We start from the raw sequence: 22,408 nt of genomic DNA, 5'->3' as shown, positions 1-22,408 counted from the left end.
GACAATAATTCTAGCATAGGCCGTGCGTGTTGCTAATAGAGTTTTTCCCAACATAATTGCACGGTGATTAACCAATCCCTTTTATCGTGATGGTTGAGCTGGAATAACTTCGATTATATGATTGAATATTTTTCAGGCCCAATTATCCGATCGAATTAAATTGGCCATCCTGAGGAAAATGTACATATATATATATAGCCTCAGTGGCACTTCAATGCCAAAACGAAAAGAAAAGGCTAAAAAACAAAAGGGAAGGCTATGTAACGGAGTGCGCAAAATCATGGTCATGAGGAGGAAAATGGATGCCTTCTCTAGGGCAAAGGAGAGGAGCAGGTTGAGCAATGAAGGTCGGATAATCTTGTCCCGGCATCATCACCGAGAAATCAGCTGCATACGATGTCGAAACCTGCAAAAAATATAGATAAATATCAAAACCAAGAAAAAAGAAATAGTTACTAGAGAATCATCTTCAATGTAGTTGGTCCGCAGAAAATTGGCGAAGAATAGTAGAGTTACATGGTGCGGATTCCCGAGCTTATCCGCCATCCCTGCCTCCAGGGATCTTCCAGCCAATGCTTCCGGCGAAGTGAAGCTGGGACTGGGCCTGAACAGATGCTCAAAGATGGCCATGATGAGGAACAAAGATATCAGAATGGCCGTGGCCACAAAGCCAAATGATATAGCATTAACCGATGCTCCGAAGCCTTTCCAAGGTGCTTCGGCTTCTCTATCTGCTGCTGCTTGGGACGGACTTGGGTCCAAGCTCGTGTATATATTCCAAGTGTTCGATCTTCCCGGACCAAAGTCACTCATGCTTACACGTCCGCTTCTTCTTGGAATTAATCCCTGTTATCTGCTGCTGTCCGGCTCAAGTATAGTCTAATTGCTGCTACAACTCTACTGACAATCGCACACTTCTGTAGGTCACTACTTTAGACTCATCATTTGCCGAGCCATTGAATGGAACAATTTTCTCTCCAGTGTTTCTGCAGAAAGAGTTCAAGAAAATAACGAATTGTTATCTGCAAGGAACTGCAGAGGAGTTTAGAAACTGACGAGAGTTCAACTCTTCACACCAAAACGAGGTCTTTTTCAGTCACAGCAAGTTTCCAGTTTTCCGGCTTCATTTTGCCGATGCACGGGAACATTTTCAAAAAAAATTGCATAGCTGCACCCTCATTTTCCGATTCTTAGAAAAGCTGGAAACAGAAAAGCATAATTCTCTTTTTCCTGTCGCTGGTTGAATAGAGGAAGTTAGTGAAACTTCATGAACAATTCACTGTATGCAGTTCCTGGAAATAAAAATCGCACATCATCTCCCAGAACTATGGTAGATTTTCCATCTTTAGAGTATACACACTCAAAAGCCATCCATTGGATTTGTAGCAAATGCCAATGATGACATGAAGTTGATAATAAGTCGAAGAAAATGAGGAGTTGTTAAAGCGGGACAAGAGAGGGAAGCCTACAAGAATGCCCGTCCCAGAATAAGGATTTAACCGGAAAATGAGCAGCATATATGCCTGTCCCAGATCAAAGGGAAAATCAACTAGAATGCTGACGAAAACAGAAGGATTCAAAACTGTTTTTCGAGGAAACTGTTAAAAATGTAAAATGAGAAGGGTTTCAAAAACCAATGGAGAAATCATAGTATGACTGTCACCAATCTGAACTTACCTGATCTTTGGAGAAGCTCCAAGGCCCGTTGCAGATCAGAAGTAGCACTGTAGCAGCTTTCTTTCTTAGTTGTTTCGATTTTCGGTTAATATCACCTGGAGAGGTAAAACAAGACAGTCCATGTCCTCACAATCAATTAATGCTCCAAGTCATCTACTTTTATACCCAAAAGATAGAAATGTAAAGGCACAGATATCTCCAAGCTAAAAGAAAATGGAAAATGAAAATAAAAGGGAGAAACAGCCCTTTTTCTTTAATGCCTTGATGTTCATTATCAGGATGCCTAACTTGATGAATACTATACCTTTGTCTGGGAGATTCAAAAAGGCCATCAAAACAGACGGGGCCTTCCCCTGTCTGAGGGAGCTGTCACAGATGTGGGAGGATGGCCCTATTGGCTTTTGCTCCTTTTCAAGTATTTCTCACTAAAAAAATTGCACGTGAATAGAATAATGATCTTCCCTAACTCTGAGTTTCGAAGTTAATTACGCATGAAAACAGAGAATTTAAACCGATATTCGCAACCCGGAAGGACCACAATGGCATATGATGATTATGATGCAAGAACTAAAGTTGATGCTTTGATGAGGAAAAGAACCACAAGGGTTTTGTTGATAATATAAATCAGAGGTGAGAGATTGGATAATTGCTCATAAGAATGGTAATTAAGTATTATCTAACCGACGGATTAAAAGAATGCCTGCATGATGGTAATAATGCGGAATCCAAATTCAAATCTGCATAACCACTCTGTTGAAATAATGGAGAAATAAAGGTGAGATATCTCATCATAATAATAACCTCCCACTAAATAAAGAAACCAGATGGTTGAAACAAATATTAAAGGCTGCTATTGCTAGAGAGTGTACATATATATGTGTGTGATGTGTGTGCGCGTGTGTATATATATATGTATAGATTAGCTTCTAGGAATAAAAATCACCAAAGCTGCAGCGAGCAATAAGAAATTGAGCAAGAAAGAAGCATTTTGCAATTGTTTGTTTGTGAACAAAAGTGGAAGTAATGGGCATGTCATATCTTTCCTTTACACCTCTCAATCTGTTCTCTCTGTTAACTGTTATCTCTTTATAGGGTTTAAAGGAGAATAGATGTTGGGCACCTTACAGCTATGCAGGACCAGAAATGCCATGATTTAGGAGAAGAAATGTACATACATACATGTATGTATGTATGTATGTATGTATATATATGGGTGGAGTGGGTGATGCAGAGCACAGACCATTTATTCCTCCGCTTTCCCTTTACATATGTTGCTTTGCATCAGACAAGAAGCCTCATCCTCTTTTCCTTAAAGATCAGTAACATGGACATAGTATTCTCGAAGGATTTATACAAAAGGACCTATTCCGGAAAGCCAAACATCAATATGGGCGTATCTCTCATACAAGACTTCCCTAAGGTACATTGTAGTAGGAGACAACAGTGGTAGTGTCACAACGTAACATTTGAGGATCAGTCGATTCATTAAAAGCAGAAATATCTTATTAGATTACCGAAAGGAAGAAAAAAACTAGAGAGGAAAGGAATAATAATGACAGAGATATGATTTAGTACTGTGAGAGAGAGAGAGAGAGAGAGAGAGCGAGCTGCTGGAAATGCCATGAATTAGGGTCTTTTTGTCAACCAGGTAATCACAATGTCTTGGAACATATGGAAGCAAAGCAGGTCCTCTCTCTCTCTCTCTCTCTCTCTCTCTCTCTCTCTCTCTGTGTGAGAGTGTCACTCCCATCGAATTAATTTCATCTAAATCAAGACCAAAGTCACATCTAAATAAGATGTTTCTCCACCTAATTCACAATTTGCAGTACATAATAAAGTGGAAGAAGGATAAAAACTTTTTAACTTATGCTAATGGTAACTTGAGTTGAGCAACATTGCAACAGAACATGCCTAGTGCAAATGTAACATTTACAAAAGGACAATGATGTCTCTTTTCCATATAAGACATTTTTCTAAAGGAGGAGGGAAGGTTTTATAGGACCCATTTGGCAAGAACAAAATTAAAGCATACTAACAACAACAGAATTTCTCTCCTTCTTTTTTTTTTTCTTTTTTACCTCCCTCTTTCCCCTGTCCCTGTCAAAAACCCTACTCCCCATCCATCTCAAGCAATCCCTTTTTACTTTCATTAGCCTTCGCTTTTGTCTCTGCCTTTCGGCCAAAATCAAGCACTTTGAAGGCGGGAGATCAAAACCTTCGGGTGGTAAATAATCTTAAACCATGTTCAGATTAAGCAAATGGTCTTTCTCTTTAGCGTTTAGAATGACCAGATTCAAAAGTTACTACAATTTTGGATGAATTCGAGGTTTCAACCACAGCCTAATGATACATGGCAAACATAGTTATTCCCATAAATTTCGACAAACTCTGATACAAAGTTCAACCATCACGATCGAACCAAACTAAGATGCCAAAATTTTCATGTCAAATGTCATAAAAAGTAGCATAAGGTACTAGTAAACTATAAATAGATGCTTCTCTCCTCTCATTTGGGCTTTCTTCATATCTAAATCTAATCAGGCCTTGAGCCTTCCATAGAACTTGGCCTTCTCCTGAGTGGTCTGGAACCTGCCATGGCCAAACTTGGATGACGTATCTATGAACTTGAGCTTGATATCCTCCAGAGCAACCCGAGAAGTCTGCTTCAACAAAGACTGCCGCAAGGTTACAACCCTCTTCTTTGGTCCAACGCAGCAGCCCTTTATCAGCAGGTAGTCCTGGTTCACCACACCATAGTGCGGGAATCCTCCCATTGGGGTAATATCCTTCTCGGTCCTATAATAAACAATTCCAATAAATCACTTTTAGAGTTGCAAAAGGTCCCAGTCTTCTTGTTAAGAGAATCAGACTTATCACATACCATGCATATGCTTTGCTTTCATACGTTCATTTTCTTTGCCAATCATGTTGTCCATTTTATCATTTTTTCGCCTAATCCAGAGAAATCCATTCCTCCATACTGTAAAACAGCAAATAGGAAGGGAAGCAGGAAGACAAACCTGTCAAACTCAGTCATGGCGGAATGGGATTCCTCACCAGCCTTCCCAATCTTATAGATCTTCTTGTTCATCTCAGTACGATGATGGTACCCATTCTGACCAGCCCTAGCAACTGTGAACGAAACCCTAGCAGGATGCCAAGCCCCAATACAGGCAACCTTCCGGAGCCCACGATGGGTCTTGCGAGGGAGACGGGTCACGCCCCACCTGGTTACCACTCCCTCATATCCCTTACCCTTGGTCACCCCAATGATGTCAATCATCTCATCCTTCTGGAACACTGCTTCAATTGGGATCTGCTTCTCAAAGAAACCGTAAGCAAAGTCCACCTTCTGGGCAACAGTCCCACCATTCACCTGAATCTCCATCAGATGTGCTTTCTTTTGCTTCAGTCCCTTCATTTTCCGAATCTGTAAATTCAGAAAATTCAACAATTAAGTTATGCAAGAATCAGGAAAGAGTGTGCATTAAGATCATACACGTAGGCAACTGATTATCATTGGAGATGGTCTTTGTATCAAGTGAAGTACCTGGGTGTGAGCCAATACTCGAATCACAGTGCAATATTTCTTCAACTTCTCCAATTGGGATTGAATATCCTTCTTCCCCTCATCAGACTCGAACTTCTTGGAGTACTTGGTAAAAGCCTTCTTTTTAGACTTGGCCCAGTTTTTGTAGAATCTCCTCCTCACCTCCTCACTAAGATGCTGTGCCCACACAGTGTGCAGGCTGCGCAGGCCCTTGGGTGTCTTGATGTAACCCACAACACCAACCACCACCATGGGCGGGGCTTCTATAATAGTCACAGCCTCACAAGTCTCCTTCTTGTGAAGTTCTGAAGAAATTGAATGCCATCAGCAAAAGCCAACATTATTTATTTCAAAATATATATGAAATGGAGGATTCCCAAGTATTACATATTATCGTTTCCTTTACAAAGCCAAACTACACTACAGGTTATTGGCACTTTCATGATTTAGAGCAAGTAGAATACCATCCAGAGGAACTTACTCGATCCAGGTTTTTCAACTTCTCTCACAATATGGGTCATCCCTGCCTTGTACCCAATGAAAGCAGTTAATTTGCATGGTTTTGACAGGTCATCCTTGGGGAACGCCTTCACTGTAATATATGACAAATCAGCGCGAGAAAGTACCTTCCAAGTTCGATAGAAAATTATTCCGTGTATTATATGACTACTACTTTAGAAGGAAACGTTAGAAGAAACAGGACTACAGTAACTCTGAAGCTATACATTTTCTTCATATTTAAGTAAGATAATTCTTAATGGTCAAAAACAACCCAGGGACAATTAAAAAGTACATGGAAACCTTCTCTTGAAGGTGAGACACAGTCAAAATAAAAGGAAATGTGAAATAATGCATGGCATAATATAAGAGTTAAAGATGCTTTGCAAATTACAAATCTATTGTTTTTTATTGCATAACTGTGTCCATACACAAATTCAAAAGCATCATCTACCTTTCCCTCGGTGGCGAGAGGCCCTCTTCCTTGGAAGGAATCCTAAGGAACCATGCCTTGGATGTTCAAATTTACGGTGAGACATGCTTACAGCCTAATAGTATCCTCTGCAAAACCTCAAGGAAATTATCACTAAATTTCTTTTTTTTTAAAATGGAATATTGCAGCAATCGGCAAAACAAAATATACAGACACCATCAAGTGACTATTTCAACAACGGCCAATTATTATTCACACGTGACCATATGCACAAACCTAGACAAGTAGGCATCACAATTCACATTAAAGAATTTCATAAACATTTTGCAAGGACATAGAAAATTAACATAGGGATCGACTGACCAATATATGCCGTGAGCAATAAAATCATTAAGTACAACAAGAGGCATAAACATCACAATTTGAATACAGAAAAGAATCCTCCCGATCTAGAATAATACAGATCCAACATAAGAATCTTTAAATCATCGAATTTGAATTGAGCAAAGAAGCATGTCTTAGCATCAACCATGTCCCAACAAATGATAGAAAATGCTCCCCAACCAAAGGCCTATGGCATTAAACAATGCCAATTCTCCGGCTCAGTTGTATTTCTTTCCAATCACCCGATACACGGGTCTTGGCAAAGAGCCCCTCCGAGACTCCGGCCTTGATTAATCAGCGTACTATTTTAGGGGATCATTTTAACCATTGCTAGGAATGGCGAAACAAGAACATGCTCAAATCATAGACTCAGCAGCTTCCATCGAGCATAGAACCATAAGCTGAATCAACCACCAAATCAAGCATTTCAAAATGGTTCAAATCACAAACAGACGGTGAGAAAATCCATCTCAATCAGCTACAGCTGACACAATACTAATAAGCAGTGATCTTGACGCTAAAAGATGAATCCCAACATCGATTTTGGATCGCAGAACACAAATCCTCCATGATCAAAAGCAAAGCTCAGCTCAAATTCACTACGTATGCATACAAATATGCTCAACACTGCACGGAGGAGCGAACGATAGTACCTCTGACGCTACAATGGCGGCTGTTCCCTCCTCTGACAAATGGGGTAACCCTAGCGAGCCGCGAGCTTGTGCTTTTATAGTGGCTGGCCGTGAGATTCAATGGCTAAGATTGATTCCCGTCGCTCGACGCTGACCGTCGGATCTCACTCCCGACGTTCATTCCCGAAATTAGGGTTTCAGTTGGCTGCGCAGGTCTGCGGAACAAGTCTGCAACGGCCCAAAATGAACAGAGCCCACAGTAGTTGGGTTTTTCTTGTGGGCCGGCCCGTGATTGGGCTTCTGACGGGAAGACTGAGTTGGGCTGATATGCTATCTTGGGCTAGGCTGCACTTCCCTTCGCATGACAGGAGGGACTACCTAGCTACATAGTCCCTCGCCATTGATGCTTTCATGTGCATTAGGTACAACACGGTTACTTGGGACCGTATAGTTATCATGCGTCTGTCGGCTGGGTCGGTTCGGATTGCCACACCGTCCTCATTCTAGGAGCGGGCATCGGTATTGCAGTGTTCATTTATCTTTTCGCCACATTTCGTTCTATTTTGTACTTAACTAACAAGTTATCATTTCTGTTGAAAAATGGTTAACTTGTCACCAAAAGTCTATGTACTTTGCTATGTGGAGGTAATATTCAAGCCAGCATCAACTTCATGATTATAATCATTATTGTCATGATCACCACCAAGATCATCATCATCATTTTTGCTGAGAGTATTATGCTTCCATTCTAAAAAAGGGTCCAGAACAAGTCAATGTCAATATCCTATTTATATATATTCATTATTGCGGAGATTCATGAGTTTAATACAAGAATATAAAATACTTAAAAAAGTGTATAGATAATTTTACGATGAGAATCGAACATAAAATATTTAAATTATCAAGTGAGAGCATTTGTCGCTATTATGCACCGTCTTTTTTTTTTTTTTCAAATCTCGTATACTTAATTATGACAGAGAGATGTGGGGTAAAACGAATTTGAACATTTTTCAAAGTTTAATAATTGAAATAATTGAAAGGGAAAGAATCTCTCTTTTGCGCAAAGATTACGCTTTTTTTTCCCTGCATGAAGAACCCACTAATACTTACGCTGTATCCCGATACAATCTTAGTTTAGATTTTCGACAAGATCTCATCATGCTCTCAGCTTAACAGTAGTTAATCTTTTTAGACAGGTAGAGACAAAATTGTTTCGTAAATAACGAGGTTTTAATAATAATAAAAATTGGTGGACTCTCCCTTTTATATCTTTTAATTAATTTTATGGGTTCAATGTCAGAGGGAGGTTTGCAAGGAATTTGAGAAGTTCAATAAGAATTATATACTTTCACAGATTACAAGTTACAACGTGTGGGAATGGAGCTAAAACTGCTTTACTGACGACATATATATCACCACTAAGATGAAGTTTTTATCCTGATTTGCGCCTTAAGATATAAATATATATATATATATATATATATATATGGATAATAAGAATTCGTTTACGAGTGAAGAACAAAGTACACGGGCGGTATGCAAAGTGTCTCATCATAAATGAGTTGAAAGAAAGAAGAGAACAAAGAAAAAGAAGAAAACACGAGCCCTAATTAAGTATACAAATCATATAATAAAGGGGAGATTCCGTGAATAGAAAAAACCCATTGAGACCAAGTTGAAGTAAAGGCATGAAGCAGAGTAGAGACCGAATTCTCAAGGTCCTCAAAAGTCATTTGGTTCCTCTTCGACTAAATTGTCCAAACGATGAAAAAGAGATGACACTCCACAGCATCTTGTGAGAAATACCTTGGACAAATGAAATTCCAGCTTTTAAGGATGTTCTACGGGAAGCAAGCACTTACACCAGCGGCCTTCAAAATATTACTTCAAAGGATAGAGGTAAAGTTGCAATGAAATAAGAGATGATCAACAGATTCTCCATCGAGTGTACACATGCAACACCAATTGACGATGTGGAAACCTCTTTTTCTCAGGTTATCTAAAGTCAGAATCCTTCCAAGACATGCCAACCAGGCAAAAAAAAGCAATTATCGGAGGTACTTTACTCCTCCAAATAATTCTCCACAGGAAAAAAAGAGGTTACCTGAATTAACTAGCTTGTCATAAACTGATTTAACAGAAAATTCGCCGCTTTTCGTCACTTTTCACTCCGTGTTATTTGGTCCCTCGCTGCTCTTAAAATCTGAATAAATCTTGGAGAATAAGGAAGAAACTGACTGAAGTTCGAAGCCATAGAAGTTCCTGCTAGAAGATAGATTCCAAACACCACGGGAGAAACAGAAAATATCACCGATTTTGACCTCCTTATTCATAGAAATCTGAAACAAAGAAGGAAATTGGATCCCCAGAGACTGATCACCACACTAACAATCATTCCAGAAGTTAATCCTGCTGCCATCCCTCTCGCCAACATTGAATTTCACTTGCATCTCATGTGTTTGGGTATTTTATTAAGTATTAATTAATAAAATGTTTAGTTATTTAATATAAGTTTAACCTTTTTGGACAATCTTATATGATCATCTTGAAAGTTTCACATCTTTCTCAACATGTTCCATGAAATATCTTCAGATTCGACACTCTGTGTAAACTATTTTGATTCATAGTTGCCATTTCTTTTCTCTTCGATCAGTTCGTTTCCCCATATATTATGTACGCCAATGTACACGAATCTTCTCGTAAAGAATTCATTTCCCTTCCAAATAAGCTTATATCTAACAATTTCAACATTCATCTTTCATGACAAAGCCAATCGATCCATATGACCTCTTGATATCATGGTTACGAGCGGAGATAGTGCGCTATTGCCCTAACTCTTGCCTGAAATTATATTTTTATATATGATCACAATACTCGAATTATTATTACCGGGTGGATAAGTATTACTGACAAGTGAAGATGATATCTCCTTGCCTTCATTGTGATTTGTGGGCACTTTCTTCTTGCAAGTTCTAGTAAGCTTTTCACTAATAAAATTTTCCAATCAAATCAACGCGTCAATTTCACACTGAAATCATAATATAATACGACGAAAACCCACTCTCAATCTATAGATTGATCGATCTTAATATATAATGAATCACGGACCCATATTATGCTAATAAAGAAGCATCATCATTTGCTAGCCACATTAATAATTAGAGCAAATCTCAAGTTCGAGCCCATTGACCATGTCAAGATTTGCTCTTTAAATTCTTAAATAGCCAATACTCACAAAAGTAGTTTAGTGGAATTTGCTTCCACGGGGGCAAATAATTGATGCCAAGTAAAACTGACATCATTTCTTGAGTAATTCCACGTGTGCCTCCATATTTCCCCATTCCAATCCTAGCTAGTCGTTCCCAAAAAAAAAAAAAAAAAAAGGAAATCCTAGCTAGCACATACATATGGGCCATAAACTTTGAAGCTGTGGTTCAGATATTTTCAAGAGGTTCATAATTCTATGCTTTATAAATATACGGTACATATCGAACAAAATTGCCAAGTTAGATACCGTGGAAATTAACTAAGTTGATTTTGATACCGAGATTAATGCATCTGCCTTCCACATTTTGAAAGCATAATAACGGAAAGCATTACTAGCAAACTCATCGATTTGAGTACAAGTAGAATAGGACACTGTTCATGGAGTCATATATGTATACGTTTGTGTGTGTGTAGTGTATATATACACACCGAGATACATGAAGATGGGGAAGACAAATGAAAGAGGCAATGGTGTATACGTATATGGACACAATGATATATGCATGTGTTGTATCGACATGGAAAAGACAGAGGAGTTGACAAGTTAATGACTTGGATTTCCACCAGTGCATGGTTGTTTAGGAACCCCACACAGACACAACCGAAGTCAATCCCATGTATAATTATAAATTGGGACACTTGCAATCATTATGTACACATCCCTCTTCTCGGCCCCGGCCGGTCCCCCCCTCTCATGTATATGTTTACTTGCGTACTACCAGCTAGCTGGGGCTTCTGATCAGTTCTCAGCAGAAACCCTAGCTAACCAGCTGATCTACTGAAGGTTCATCTGTTTCGCTTCTATCAACATTCGACCAGACGTCCTATAGCTTTTAGTACGTAACTCGATTACCGTATGTCTGATCCCATTCTATCTCAAGCTACTGAAACCTTTATATGCACGTGTATGGATACGGAAAGGCTAGTTCAGTTCCCGTCTTTCAGTAGTGATCCTTTTATGTATGCTATATTTATGGCTAATCAAGAACATCAAACGAGACGAAATAATTGTGCATTTAATACTTGATGAAGGAGCCTAATGATGATGGATTAAGATAAGTAGCCGTGTGAATGGGAGAAAGATACGAGAGGGCTACGTTGTTCATGATTGTTCTTTTTTGACTATCTAGGGCTCGATCGGCTCATAATATCTTATTTGTGCCAAGTAAAATTTAAGTTCTTGGTCGAAAATATTTGAGATGGGGCCCAAAGCAACGAGCTTTATTAGCTGAAAGAGAGATAGACAGAGGGCTGCCTTTGGAAGGTGTCATCAGTGTATATATGGTCCACTCTCGATATTGCATCGATTCTTTACATCAAAGCAATAAAGAGGGGGGCAAAAAAGAGAGAGTTGATGATCCAAATTGAGGCCCTTTGAATTTTTCTCATGTTCTATCTCAATCAATGAAGTAACTATTCATGAGGGCTGCTGCAACCTCTTATTAAGTACATGCTCGAGATTCGCATCGCCGGCCAGTCGGAAAAACAATCCCTCTCGATAAGATGTGTGAAAATGAAATTTAAAATCACATCTTCTTTTGCAAATATGACTAGTGCAATATATAATAATGGTTCTCTATCTCAATATACGTTTACTAGGTATATTGTGCACGTCGAGAGTGACTACCAGCCATGTACGCATCTCTCTTGAATTTGGGGAAAACTTGAATTCAGGTTTCGAGAATTTTGATGTGAAATATCCAGACCCAACATGTTGGTATTAAAGCAAATTAATGTATATCACAATAGCCTACCGAATATATATAAATATATATATATATATATCACAATAATTTGAAATGATATAATTAAGACATGGTTGTTTGACCAACCACATGGATTGGTCTAGGTAGTTCCACACTTGTTCCCTTTAAAAAAGATTTCGAATTTAAGTCTTATAAATGGAGAGAATTTATGATTGTGCGAGTTTTATCTCTACTGACCGACTCGACACAAACCCGGATTAGTTACGACTGATTGAGTTTCCGAATACCAAAGATGGTGCAGATCGATACATAGAAAAATGTGGATATTTGATTGTGTTTCAACCAAAAAGAAATATGCGTATTTGACAAAGAGAATTTGATGCAATGATATCGCATTTGACTTGAAATCAAGAGATGTTGAGCATTTTAATTCTTATTAGTTGGACTCGCAGTGTCCATTAATTTCCTTTCTTTACCCTCTTTTAGGCTTTATAGACCTCTTTAATATGTAGTTAGAAAAAAAAAATTACTATGGATATCTGAATTAAAATTGTGATGGTATGATGACATTGGAGTGAAGTGGGCTTCGTGAAAAAGAAGAATTGGGGTCTATACTATCTATAGGAAGAAGACTAGCGATTAAAGTGATTTGCTGCGGCTTAGTGCGCACAAACTCCTCAACAAAAGCGACCCCTCTGACTGCTCACTGAAAGATGAGTGCACATCTCCCTGGTATGATATATATATATATATATATATATATAACAGCATGTTACCCACACATATATATGAAGAAAATTAATCTTCGAATTATAAACAACTTTATATATACTCAAAACAATCGAAACCAAAATCTCTTTAATTTAGATTTGGATCGCGCATTCTCCTTTACCAGAGATTGCATATACCTAATTTATGAAGTATAAGCATAAGAGTTCGAATAATTAAAAACTTGATTTCTGAAAAAGAAAAGCATGATGAATTTGGTATATGATTAAGTTCTGACCAGCTGCAGCTGATGTTGTATATCACAGCTTCAGCATTTTCAGGGAGGGATGCATTTATAACGTGCCCTTTTCTGAGAGGTATCATATGATGTCTCAAATCACGGTAAGTCGACTAGCCTACATATTGAATATAGACCATGCAGGATTAGTACCATTCATAAAAATATTCTTACCAACTCGCTGATCATTCATATTTCAGTCCCTGAAAATATTCGGTCAGTTGAAGACTGCATATAAAATACGTGCAAATTCACATAAAAGACATGAGCGTGACCTCGATAATGATATGAATCTCATCTGAATGAATCTCTAGTTTGTTCATTACACCACGCATCAACGTAATAATGTCATGTCACCTAACGTTAAATATTTAATTAATATTTGTTAGGAGGGAAAATAATCTAAAATAATCCTTTTTGGAATTGCGAGAATAATCTGTTTCATAAATTTTTCAATCAGAAAAAAAAAAATCGATCCAAGAGAGACCACTCAATCACGTGTATGTGCAGTATCCAATACAACATGTAAACCCAAAAAGGATAGTACCCTACAACATGAACTCTGTCAATTCATATTCATCCAATGAAAAGTATATTAATAATGGTGCGAGCTGTCCTCTCCTCTTCACTTGCCCCCCGTTATGGTTTTTATGGTCCCTTGTCACTCTTGAATAATTCTTTTATGAAAATTATACATATATATGGTTTCTTTTTTTTTTTTTGGGGGAGGGGGGGAGGTGGGGTAGGAGGGTTTTTTTTCCCCCAGAAATATACCTATTAATAATAATTACCTTTTTTCTGACGCCATATGTATAAGACCATTGACACCATTGGCCGTGTAAGGCAATATACATGCACACATAAAGTTTTTTAGACTTAAGCTGCTGGAGGGACATGCATGCGTGCATATATATGGAAGATGAAAATCAATGCACGATTGGCTGTTTTCTTCCGCCATCATCTTATTATTTGCAAATCTAAGCAATGCAAGTCCTGTCACTTTCGATATTCTGTCGATTTTGCAGCTAGCTTATAACGTATATACGTGACATCGAGTGATAGATTTTTAGTTATGCGTCCTGTTGTGGCATACTAATTATATATATTTGTACCTATATATTGTATGCACGTTTTTGGATGTGCATACTAATTATAAACATTAGTTATTTTTTGCTGATAATCTTTACTCGTGTTGAATGGCTTCAACGGCTCGATCATAATGATTATAATTCATTATTATATTATAAATACAACAAACAATTCATGAAAATATCAAATAAATTATTGGAAAAAGCTATCTTGAGAAAGAAAGATCCTCTAAATAAACTGATTTTTTTTTCATGATCGTGGAATGTATTGAATTTTATTAATTTTTCATTGACCCTTGAATCCTTGATTTAGACCCAATTAAAATTTCATGTCATGGGAGTGAGCTCAAAATGGAGGTGTTTTTGTTATCCCCACAAGGAAAGAGACAGTGACCCTTCAAAAGGGCAGACCTGGCCACTATGCATATGGTGAGATAGGGACTTGTCATATGTGTCCGACCATATCACCATCCCATTTTCCAGGTAGTCCTCTGTCAACAAAAAGCACATCCAAACCACCCTAAACAGTCTAAACTTAACACCCCCCTTCAAAAAAAAAAAACTCTGTTAATTTTGGATTGAATTACTAGATACATGCCTTTCAGATCTAAACATGATACGTAGGATATCCGGCAAGTCGAGCACAAAGGTTAGGTTGATTTTTTTCCAGCCCTTGCTCAATTGCTTGGAACCTACTACTGTGGTCCTTCCCCCCAAAAGAGAAGAATATGTGTCCGCTTATCGATCTTCGCCTCTTTGGCCAAAATAGATCCAATTAAGGCATTAGTGTGCTTGTTGAACCTCCTTGAGCCCAAAGCTACTAGAATTTAGCTAAACTTCTGTACACTGACCCTCCATACTGAGATTGCCGGATCGCACGAGGATCAATCGGGGGAGGTTAAGATCAGGTTTACTCCTAGGGAGTTCTAGTTAGTGATATGGCAGAAAAATATGAGCACTCTTTTCATCATCCAAAGAAAAAAAAGAAAGAAAGAGCACTCTTTTCCATGTGATTTAATTTATTTATATTTTGTGAAGTGGGATGGATGAAAGAAAGCAAATTATGCCTTCTGCTTTTTACTTTTTTTTTTTTTTTTGAGCACTCTCTTTAAGACTATTCCCTCTCCATCTTTTGCGAAAGCTCTCCATCCATCCCTCCCATATAGATTAGAGTTGGTCCCTCAGTGCAGTAGGGGCAAGGCAAAGAAGCTGCTGATGCTGAAGAAGAAGAAGAAGAAGAAGAACTAAAGTGGAAGCAAAAAATGCAAAAAAATAAAAAAGTAAAATAAAATAAAAAGCCTTTTTATTCAATGCATGCAGGCCTTTGATACCTTCTGCACCAGAAAAAAATACACATATATTTTTCGGGAAGAATTATATGTATATATATATTGATCACTCATCACATTGTAATGATTTATTAATAATTAACCATCATCTCTTCCTTCCTTTGGCAGCTACACTGTCTGCCCTCTGTTGCAGAACTCTCATTCACTGGTCCCTTCGTTGCTTTCTGCCAAAGAGTGGTGCATATAAGCATACAAATATAACCATGCATACAACACTCCAATATTTTCATGTCAACCCCAATTAATTTTGTTCTCTTATTATAACTGTTTCAAGTCCATTGAATGATTCACAATTCCTTCATCATATATATCTAGCCTTTTGTTCGAAACCGTACATGCGAGTGAGATATATGATTGATTCTGTACAAAAGAACTGACCGTGACTTGTGGGCTCATATAGGCTTTTGTATGCAGTTTTATTTGTCGATAATCATGGAAGTTTTGAGTTAAAAGAATTCCTAAAGGCACAGCGAATGGGATTCTCCGCGAGTTGATGGATTTCTCCTCCCCTATTTTGGAAAACTCGTCTCCTAAAAATTAACTAATAAAGATATTAAACGGAAACATCTCATGGTCATGGTTAACTAGCTAAATAGACTGATGAGCACGCCGTGATCTTTCTTCAAAAAAAAACTGAAGCCATTTTAGCAAAAGTATGAGGACAGATCTGCCATTTCACAGGAATCAAAGTGCAACTCCATCCATCTTTTGTTCAAAGCAATAAAGAGCCCCTGTTGATTAAAGCTAAATGGGCATTTTTGCTTTTCATTCCCTCCTTATCAGAACTTTATATTTCTGTTATGTTATAGGCAGCTCCCCTTTTTCTTTTTTCTTTTTTCTTTTTTTTCTTTTTCCTTTTTTTTTTTCACGTTAGAACTTCTTCTTTTTTCCCTTTCTTTCTTTCTCTTCTCATGCTTTGCCTTTAGGCTCAGGAAGGACAGAGAGGGGCTCTCAGACATATAACAATGGAAGAATAAGGCCATTTCCAAGCTCAGTCTCTCCCACCTCTTCTCTTCAAAATCATACCCAAAGAGATCAAAATAAAGGCAAAAGGGGATGCTCATCTTCTTCCTTCCTTGTATATGAAGTCTCTTTACATGAAATGTGAAAGATGCTTCATCAAGCTTCTCAGATTCCCTTTGCTTTCCTCCCCTTTCCCGGAAAATTGAAACCCGCTTTTACCCGTGTGCTTAAATCCTCTCGCCTTCCATCCTAGCGTTTCCTATCAGTATTCCATCCAAAAGACACTCTCTTGAAGGTTTAGCATGTTACCCTTCATCGTCCTTGCGATTTATTTTCTTCTGAGTCCGCCTTGCTTGTCTTCTCCAGTGAGCGACTTCGATGCCTTGGTTGCACTGAGACAAGGATTCCAGTTCCCGGAACCCGCTTTAATCAGCTGGAACACCTCCAATCCGAGCTCGGTCTGTTTGTGGGCCGGGGTTCGGTGCTTGAAGGGTCGGGTCATCTCACTCGACTTGACGGACTTGAATCTCTATGGTTCTGTGTCACCGCTGGTATTGAGACTGGACCATCTAGTCGAGCTGTCCCTTGCAGGCAACAACTTCACTGGCACGATCAGGATTGAGAATCTGGTCAGTCTTCGGTTTCTGAACATCTCAAACAATCAGTTCAGTGGTGATTTGGATTGGAACTACTCGAGCATCCCGAGCTTGGAGGTGTTCGATGCTTATAACAACAACTTCACGGCTGCCCTTCCAACTGGGGTCCTCGGTTTGAGTGGCCTCAGGCTCTTGAACCTCGGGGGAAATTACTTCTATGGGGAAATCCCGGAAAGCTACGGGAATCTGGTGGGCTTGGAGTACCTTTCTCTTGCAGGTAACGACCTCCGGGGGAAAATCCCAGGGGAATTGGGAAACTTGACGAACCTTCGAGAGATCTACTTGGGCTATTACAACGTCTTCGATGGTGGGATTCCGAAGGAGTTCGGGAAATTGGTTAATCTTGTCCACATGGACCTCTCGTCCTGTGACTTGGACGGGCCAATCCCGCATGAGCTGGGGAACCTGAGAGCCCTTGACACGCTCTACCTGCATATCAACCGCCTTTCTGGAGCAATCCCAAAGCAGCTCGGCAACTTGACGAGCTTGGTGAACTTGGACCTTTCCAATAATGCGCTGACTGGAGAAATCCCGCTCGAGTTCGTGAACCTCAAGAGGCTCAAGCTCTTCAACCTTTTCATGAACCGGTTACATGGATCGATCCCTGAGTTTATTGCAGATCTCCCGAGCCTGGAAACTCTAGCCCTGTGGATGAACAACTTCACGGGTGAGATTCCTAGGAACCTCGGGCAGAATGGGAGGATTCAGCTGTTCGACTTGTCATCGAACAAGCTCACTGGGACGATTCCCCCTGATCTATGCTTACAAAACCAGCTTGAGATACTCATATTGCTCAAGAATTTCCTGTTCGGACAGATCCCCGAAGAGCTCGGGAAGTGCACGAGTCTAGTTCGTGTGAGGCTGGGGCAGAACTACTTAAATGGGACCATTCCTGGTGGCTTCATCTACCTTCCTCAGCTGAAACTCATGGAGCTGCACAACAATTACCTCTCGGGGACAGTGTCCGAGAATACCAATTCGACGTTCAAGCCCATCAATCTGGGTCAGCTCAATCTGGCTAACAATCAGCTCTCCGGTCCTTTACCATCTTCTCTATCGAACTTCTCTTCCCTCCAAATCCTTCTCTTGAGTGGCAACCAATTCTCGGGTCCAATCCCGCCATCTCTAGGGGAGCTCCACCAGGTGCTAAAGATCGATCTTAGTCAGAGCTCGCTCTCAGGTGAGATTCCACCTGAGATCGGAAACTGCGACCATCTTACGTTCCTCGACTTGAGCCAGAACAATCTCTCCGGGTCAATCCCATCCGAAATCTCGAACATTCGTATCTTGAATTACTTGAATGTGTCCAGAAACCATCTCAACGAGACGGTGCCCAAGTCAATCGGTACCATGAAGAGCCTCACGACTGTTGATTTCTCCTTCAACGATCTCTCAGGCAAACTTCCGGAGTCGGGGCAATTCGCTTTCTTCAACGCATCTTCCTTTGCCGGCAACCCTCGGCTGTGCGGGTCCCTCATTAGCAACCCGTGCAATTTCACTGCGATCCCGAGTGGCCCCCATAAGAACTCCTCGAACTTTAAGCTCATATTCGCACTTGGGCTCCTCCTCTGCTCTCTAGTATTCGCGGCAGCTGCAATAATTAAGGCCAAGTCGTTTAAGAGGAGCGGTCCCACCAGTTCATGGAAGATGACGGCCTTCCAGAAGCTCGATTTCACGGTCTCGGACATCCTCGAATGCGTGAAAGACGGGAATGTGATTGGCAGAGGCGGAGCAGGGATCGTCTATCACGGGAAAATGCCAAACGGAGTGGAGATCGCCGTCAAGAAACTTCTCGGGTTTGGGACAAACAGCCACGACCACGGGTTCCGGGCAGAGATCCAGACGCTAGGCAACATCAGGCACCGGAACATTGTGAGGCTGCTGGCATTCTGCTCGAACAAGGAGACGAATCTCCTCGTGTACGAGTACATGAGGAATGGGAGCTTAGGGGAGGCGCTACACGGGAAGAAGGGCGGGTTCCTAGGATGGAACCTGAGGTACAAGATCGCCATCGAGGCCGCGAAGGGCCTCTGCTACCTCCACCACGACTGTTCTCCGCTGATTGTCCACCGTGACGTGAAGTCCAACAACATACTCCTGAACTCGAGCTTCGAGGCCCACGTAGCAGATTTCGGGCTCGCGAAATTCCTGGTGGACGGGGGTGCTTCGGAGTGCATGTCCGCGATCGCAGGATCATACGGCTACATTGCTCCAGGTACATGATTCCATATCCATCTCTTTCCTTTTCCCAGTTGAGTAGAATATTCCCCGGCCATCCAAGCCGTTGGATCGAACAGGGAGAGCACACGTCATTCGATCCGACGGCTCCAATGATCACACCCAGGCCCACACAAGACATCTTAGGCTAGGCTCTAAATATCGAGAAAATATTAAATGAATAATACACACTCAAATTTTTGCGTAAAAATCCATTCAAGAATAACAAAGGTGTCACTAGACAACTTTCTCTTTCTTACTTTACATATGCCATTCAAGAATAGGATTTTACACGGCGCTTGATTACGTATTATTTACCCAATATTTTTTCCTAAATACCTGACTTGAGTCGTACCACCGGAGACTAAGAATGTGTTTGAATTTAGAGTTAAGTTTTGATTTTAATTAATTTGTAATGATTGTACCTAAGACATGATGTTTTGTGTCCACTCTACTCCACTGTTTTAGTTAACTAACTTGTCCTGGGGCCAGTCCAACTTGTGGGCCATCTCGAAAGCTGGACCGTCAGATTGTCTTCGCCCGGCCCCACCAATAGAATCTTTACCATCCGTAATAACAACCTGTCTTAAATCAAACGGTCAGAAAAGGAGAACTCAAAACCTTCCTCCTCTCCCGGGCTCATCATCATGGCTGTAGGGAATAAGAATAACAAAGACAATCCCCGCTGTGCTCCAATCATTAGCACTCATTAAGCCCCGCTAGATGCTTTGAAATCAAACCCCATGATGAAAGAAGAAAGCAAAACCTTTCTCCATTTAGAAACTAGGTCGATCTTCTCGATCCCGAGATTTTGTCGATTTTTTTTATCGCATCGTCTACAGTAATAATGTCTGAAACCCGTATTTTGTTTGCTCCGGGCCGATCTTAATCGTTTGGGAATGTGTACCGAATCTCATAGGTCACATCATGCAAACCCAGAAGGCTTCCCATGACTTTCGCAATACAAACGATATTATGGTTGGGTCAGAGAGCATAATTTTTTGGATAAACTAAAAACAAAGGGGGAGAGAAAAAAAAAAAGAGAGTAGATTATCATTGTCGCCCATCACTTATGTCATTGTCACCGTTTTTGTCCCATAAATATTTTTGCTACCCCTTAGCCTCAAATGTTAACATTGCATCTAACATTTATATCCTTCTATAACGAAAAAAGTAACATGGTATATAACGTTGTCCATAAATTTTTCATCACGAATGTTAACGGAAAAGTATAAATATTAGACATAATGTCAACGTTTAGAGCTCAGTGATGGTAAAAATATGTCATGAGTAAAAACGGTGACAATAACATAAGTGGATGGCGACAGTGATAATCTACTCGAAAAAAAAATTATGCTTTAGTGTTGGCCAACTCTGCATTAGTCCGATAGAAGCCGTGGGCCCACACGGTCTGATCTTAGAATCCAATGGGTCAAAATCTGACACCCAAAACCCCTGACCAACACGGTCCAACGTAGCAAAGGCTTCGATGGTCGTGAAAGCTTAACATATATTTTTCCTTTTTTCGTTTTTTCTTTTTTTATTAAATTCACTTTAATTTTTTTGTTTTAATTTAATTAAAAGTTGTGAAATGAGGTTGAATGGCTTTCCTGCCTTTTGTTTGGACCATTGATGTTTGGGTCCTTACGTGTAAAGGGCTGTCTTCTTCCCGCCCGCAACCCACTTTTGGCCCCCAAGTGGGCCCACTTGATTGTAGTATCCATAACTTTGTTCATTTTTCTCAAGTGCAGAGTACGCGTACACGCTACGGGTCGATGAGAAGAGCGATGTCTACAGCTTCGGAGTTGTCCTCTTGGAGCTCCTGACGGGTCGACGGCCCGTGGGGGACTTCGGCGAGGGCGTGGACATCGTCCAATGGAGCAAACGAGCGACCGGGTGCAGGAAGGAAGAGGCAGACCGCATCGTCGACCCCAGGCTGACCCTGGTGCCAAGGGATGAGGCCGAGCATCTCTTCTTCATCGCCATGCTCTGCGTCCAGGACAACAGCGTGGAGCGACCCAATATGAGGGAGGTCGTCCAGATGTTGTCAGAGTACCCCAAAAACGTCTCCCCAGACCACAGCGGCCACCAGTCGTCCTCGTCCTCGGCCTCTCGGACCACGAAACAGGCCCAAAGCAATGGCCCGGAAAAGGAACAAAGCCATCTAAACTCCAAACAACAAGTTCTTTTGGTTTAAAACATAAATAATCCGAGGTTTTCTCTAGAGTAATTTACAAACGGGGTGTCTTTATAACGGGGTTTAAATTTCTTAATTTCCTTTTAAAACTAATATTATCTTCTTCTTCTTTTTTCTTGTGAATCTTTTTGTTTTTGTTTCTTTTAGGGTTCTTTTGTGGGAACAAGCGAAAGTAGAGACGTAGGAATGATATATAATATATATATATTTTTTTAGAGAGTTGGGTGGGTGCACTTCTTTTTAAGGGGGAATTTCTCTTTTTTGGCACGTAGAAGGGCTTTGCATATATGGCTTTTAATGAGGGCCATACAAATTGTACGCTTACTTTGTGTATTACATTTCCAATCAATACATGTTAATTATATTGGTAATGGCAATGCAGGAGTTGCTTCATACTCTAACTCGATTTTGGGCCATTGGCTTTCGATTTGATCGATTAAATTATTGTACATAAAATACTTCTCGCAAGTCTTGCCAGATTAGAAATTCCAAGTGAATTAAGTGATCGTAAACCATTAATCAATAGCATTGCTTCGAATATTAAGGTAGGTGTTCCGATGCAAAAACAATTATATAATCTTGTTGGTTCTTTTCTTTACGAGCACGTCCATATATTTATCTATATAAATGTAAGATGAGGCATCGATCAATATGAGCGCTCTAATGCCATTTAACCAAAAGCTAAAGAAATATATGCAATTGCAAATCTAACAATACGCACAAAGCTATCTATCAACCAATCCATACGGGCATCGCTCTCTCTTTCAGTGCCATTAAAGTCGACC

At 40.1% G+C, this 22,408-nt stretch overlaps 3 protein-coding genes across 4 annotated transcripts; 1 reads left to right on the top strand and 2 right to left on the bottom strand.

Moving 5' to 3' along the window:
* Positions 1-79: 79 nt before the first annotated feature.
* LOC116196493 lies at positions 80-2,102 on the bottom strand. 2 transcript variants are annotated; one of them, XM_031526238.1, is made up of 4 exons: positions 1,982-2,102; positions 1,678-1,772; positions 517-986; positions 80-406 (listed from the first exon to the last, which is right to left on the bottom strand). In XM_031526238.1, exons 3-4 carry the CDS (start codon positions 811-813, stop codon positions 257-259), a joined length of 447 nt encoding a protein of 148 aa, XP_031382098.1. In that variant the 5' UTR covers positions 814-986; positions 1,678-1,772; positions 1,982-2,102; the 3' UTR covers positions 80-256. The 2 variants fall into 2 exon arrangements, with proteins under 2 accessions (XP_031382098.1, XP_031382097.1); XM_031526237.1 differs by lacking the exon at positions 1,982-2,102 and having other exon boundaries at positions 1,678-1,876.
* A 1,919-nt stretch (positions 2,103-4,021) lies between these two features.
* Positions 4,022-7,343, bottom strand: LOC116196876 (60S ribosomal protein L3-like). The gene is made up of 6 exons (XM_031526800.1): positions 7,196-7,343; positions 6,180-6,286; positions 5,709-5,819; positions 5,228-5,532; positions 4,698-5,107; positions 4,022-4,473 (listed from the first exon to the last, which is right to left on the bottom strand). The coding sequence occupies exons 2-6, from the start codon at positions 6,262-6,264 to the stop codon at positions 4,215-4,217; spliced, it is 1,170 nt and encodes a 389-aa protein (XP_031382660.1). The 5' UTR covers positions 6,265-6,286; positions 7,196-7,343; the 3' UTR covers positions 4,022-4,214.
* A 9,167-nt stretch (positions 7,344-16,510) lies between these two features.
* LOC116195745 (leucine-rich repeat receptor-like serine/threonine-protein kinase BAM1) lies at positions 16,511-22,000 on the top strand. Its single transcript, XM_031525070.1, has 2 exons — positions 16,511-19,424; positions 21,178-22,000. The coding sequence occupies exons 1-2, from the start codon at positions 16,856-16,858 to the stop codon at positions 21,621-21,623; spliced, it is 3,015 nt and encodes a 1,004-aa protein (XP_031380930.1). The 5' UTR covers positions 16,511-16,855; the 3' UTR covers positions 21,624-22,000.
* Positions 22,001-22,408: the final 408 nt, after the last annotated feature.

The sequence above is a fragment of the Punica granatum genome, chromosome 2 (genome assembly GCF_007655135.1).
Source record: "Punica granatum isolate Tunisia-2019 chromosome 2, ASM765513v2, whole genome shotgun sequence".
Classification (NCBI taxonomy): domain Eukaryota; kingdom Viridiplantae; phylum Streptophyta; class Magnoliopsida; order Myrtales; family Lythraceae; genus Punica; species Punica granatum.
Note: the sequence above shows the minus strand (reverse complement) of the source record. Positions and strands in the feature narration are given on the sequence as shown.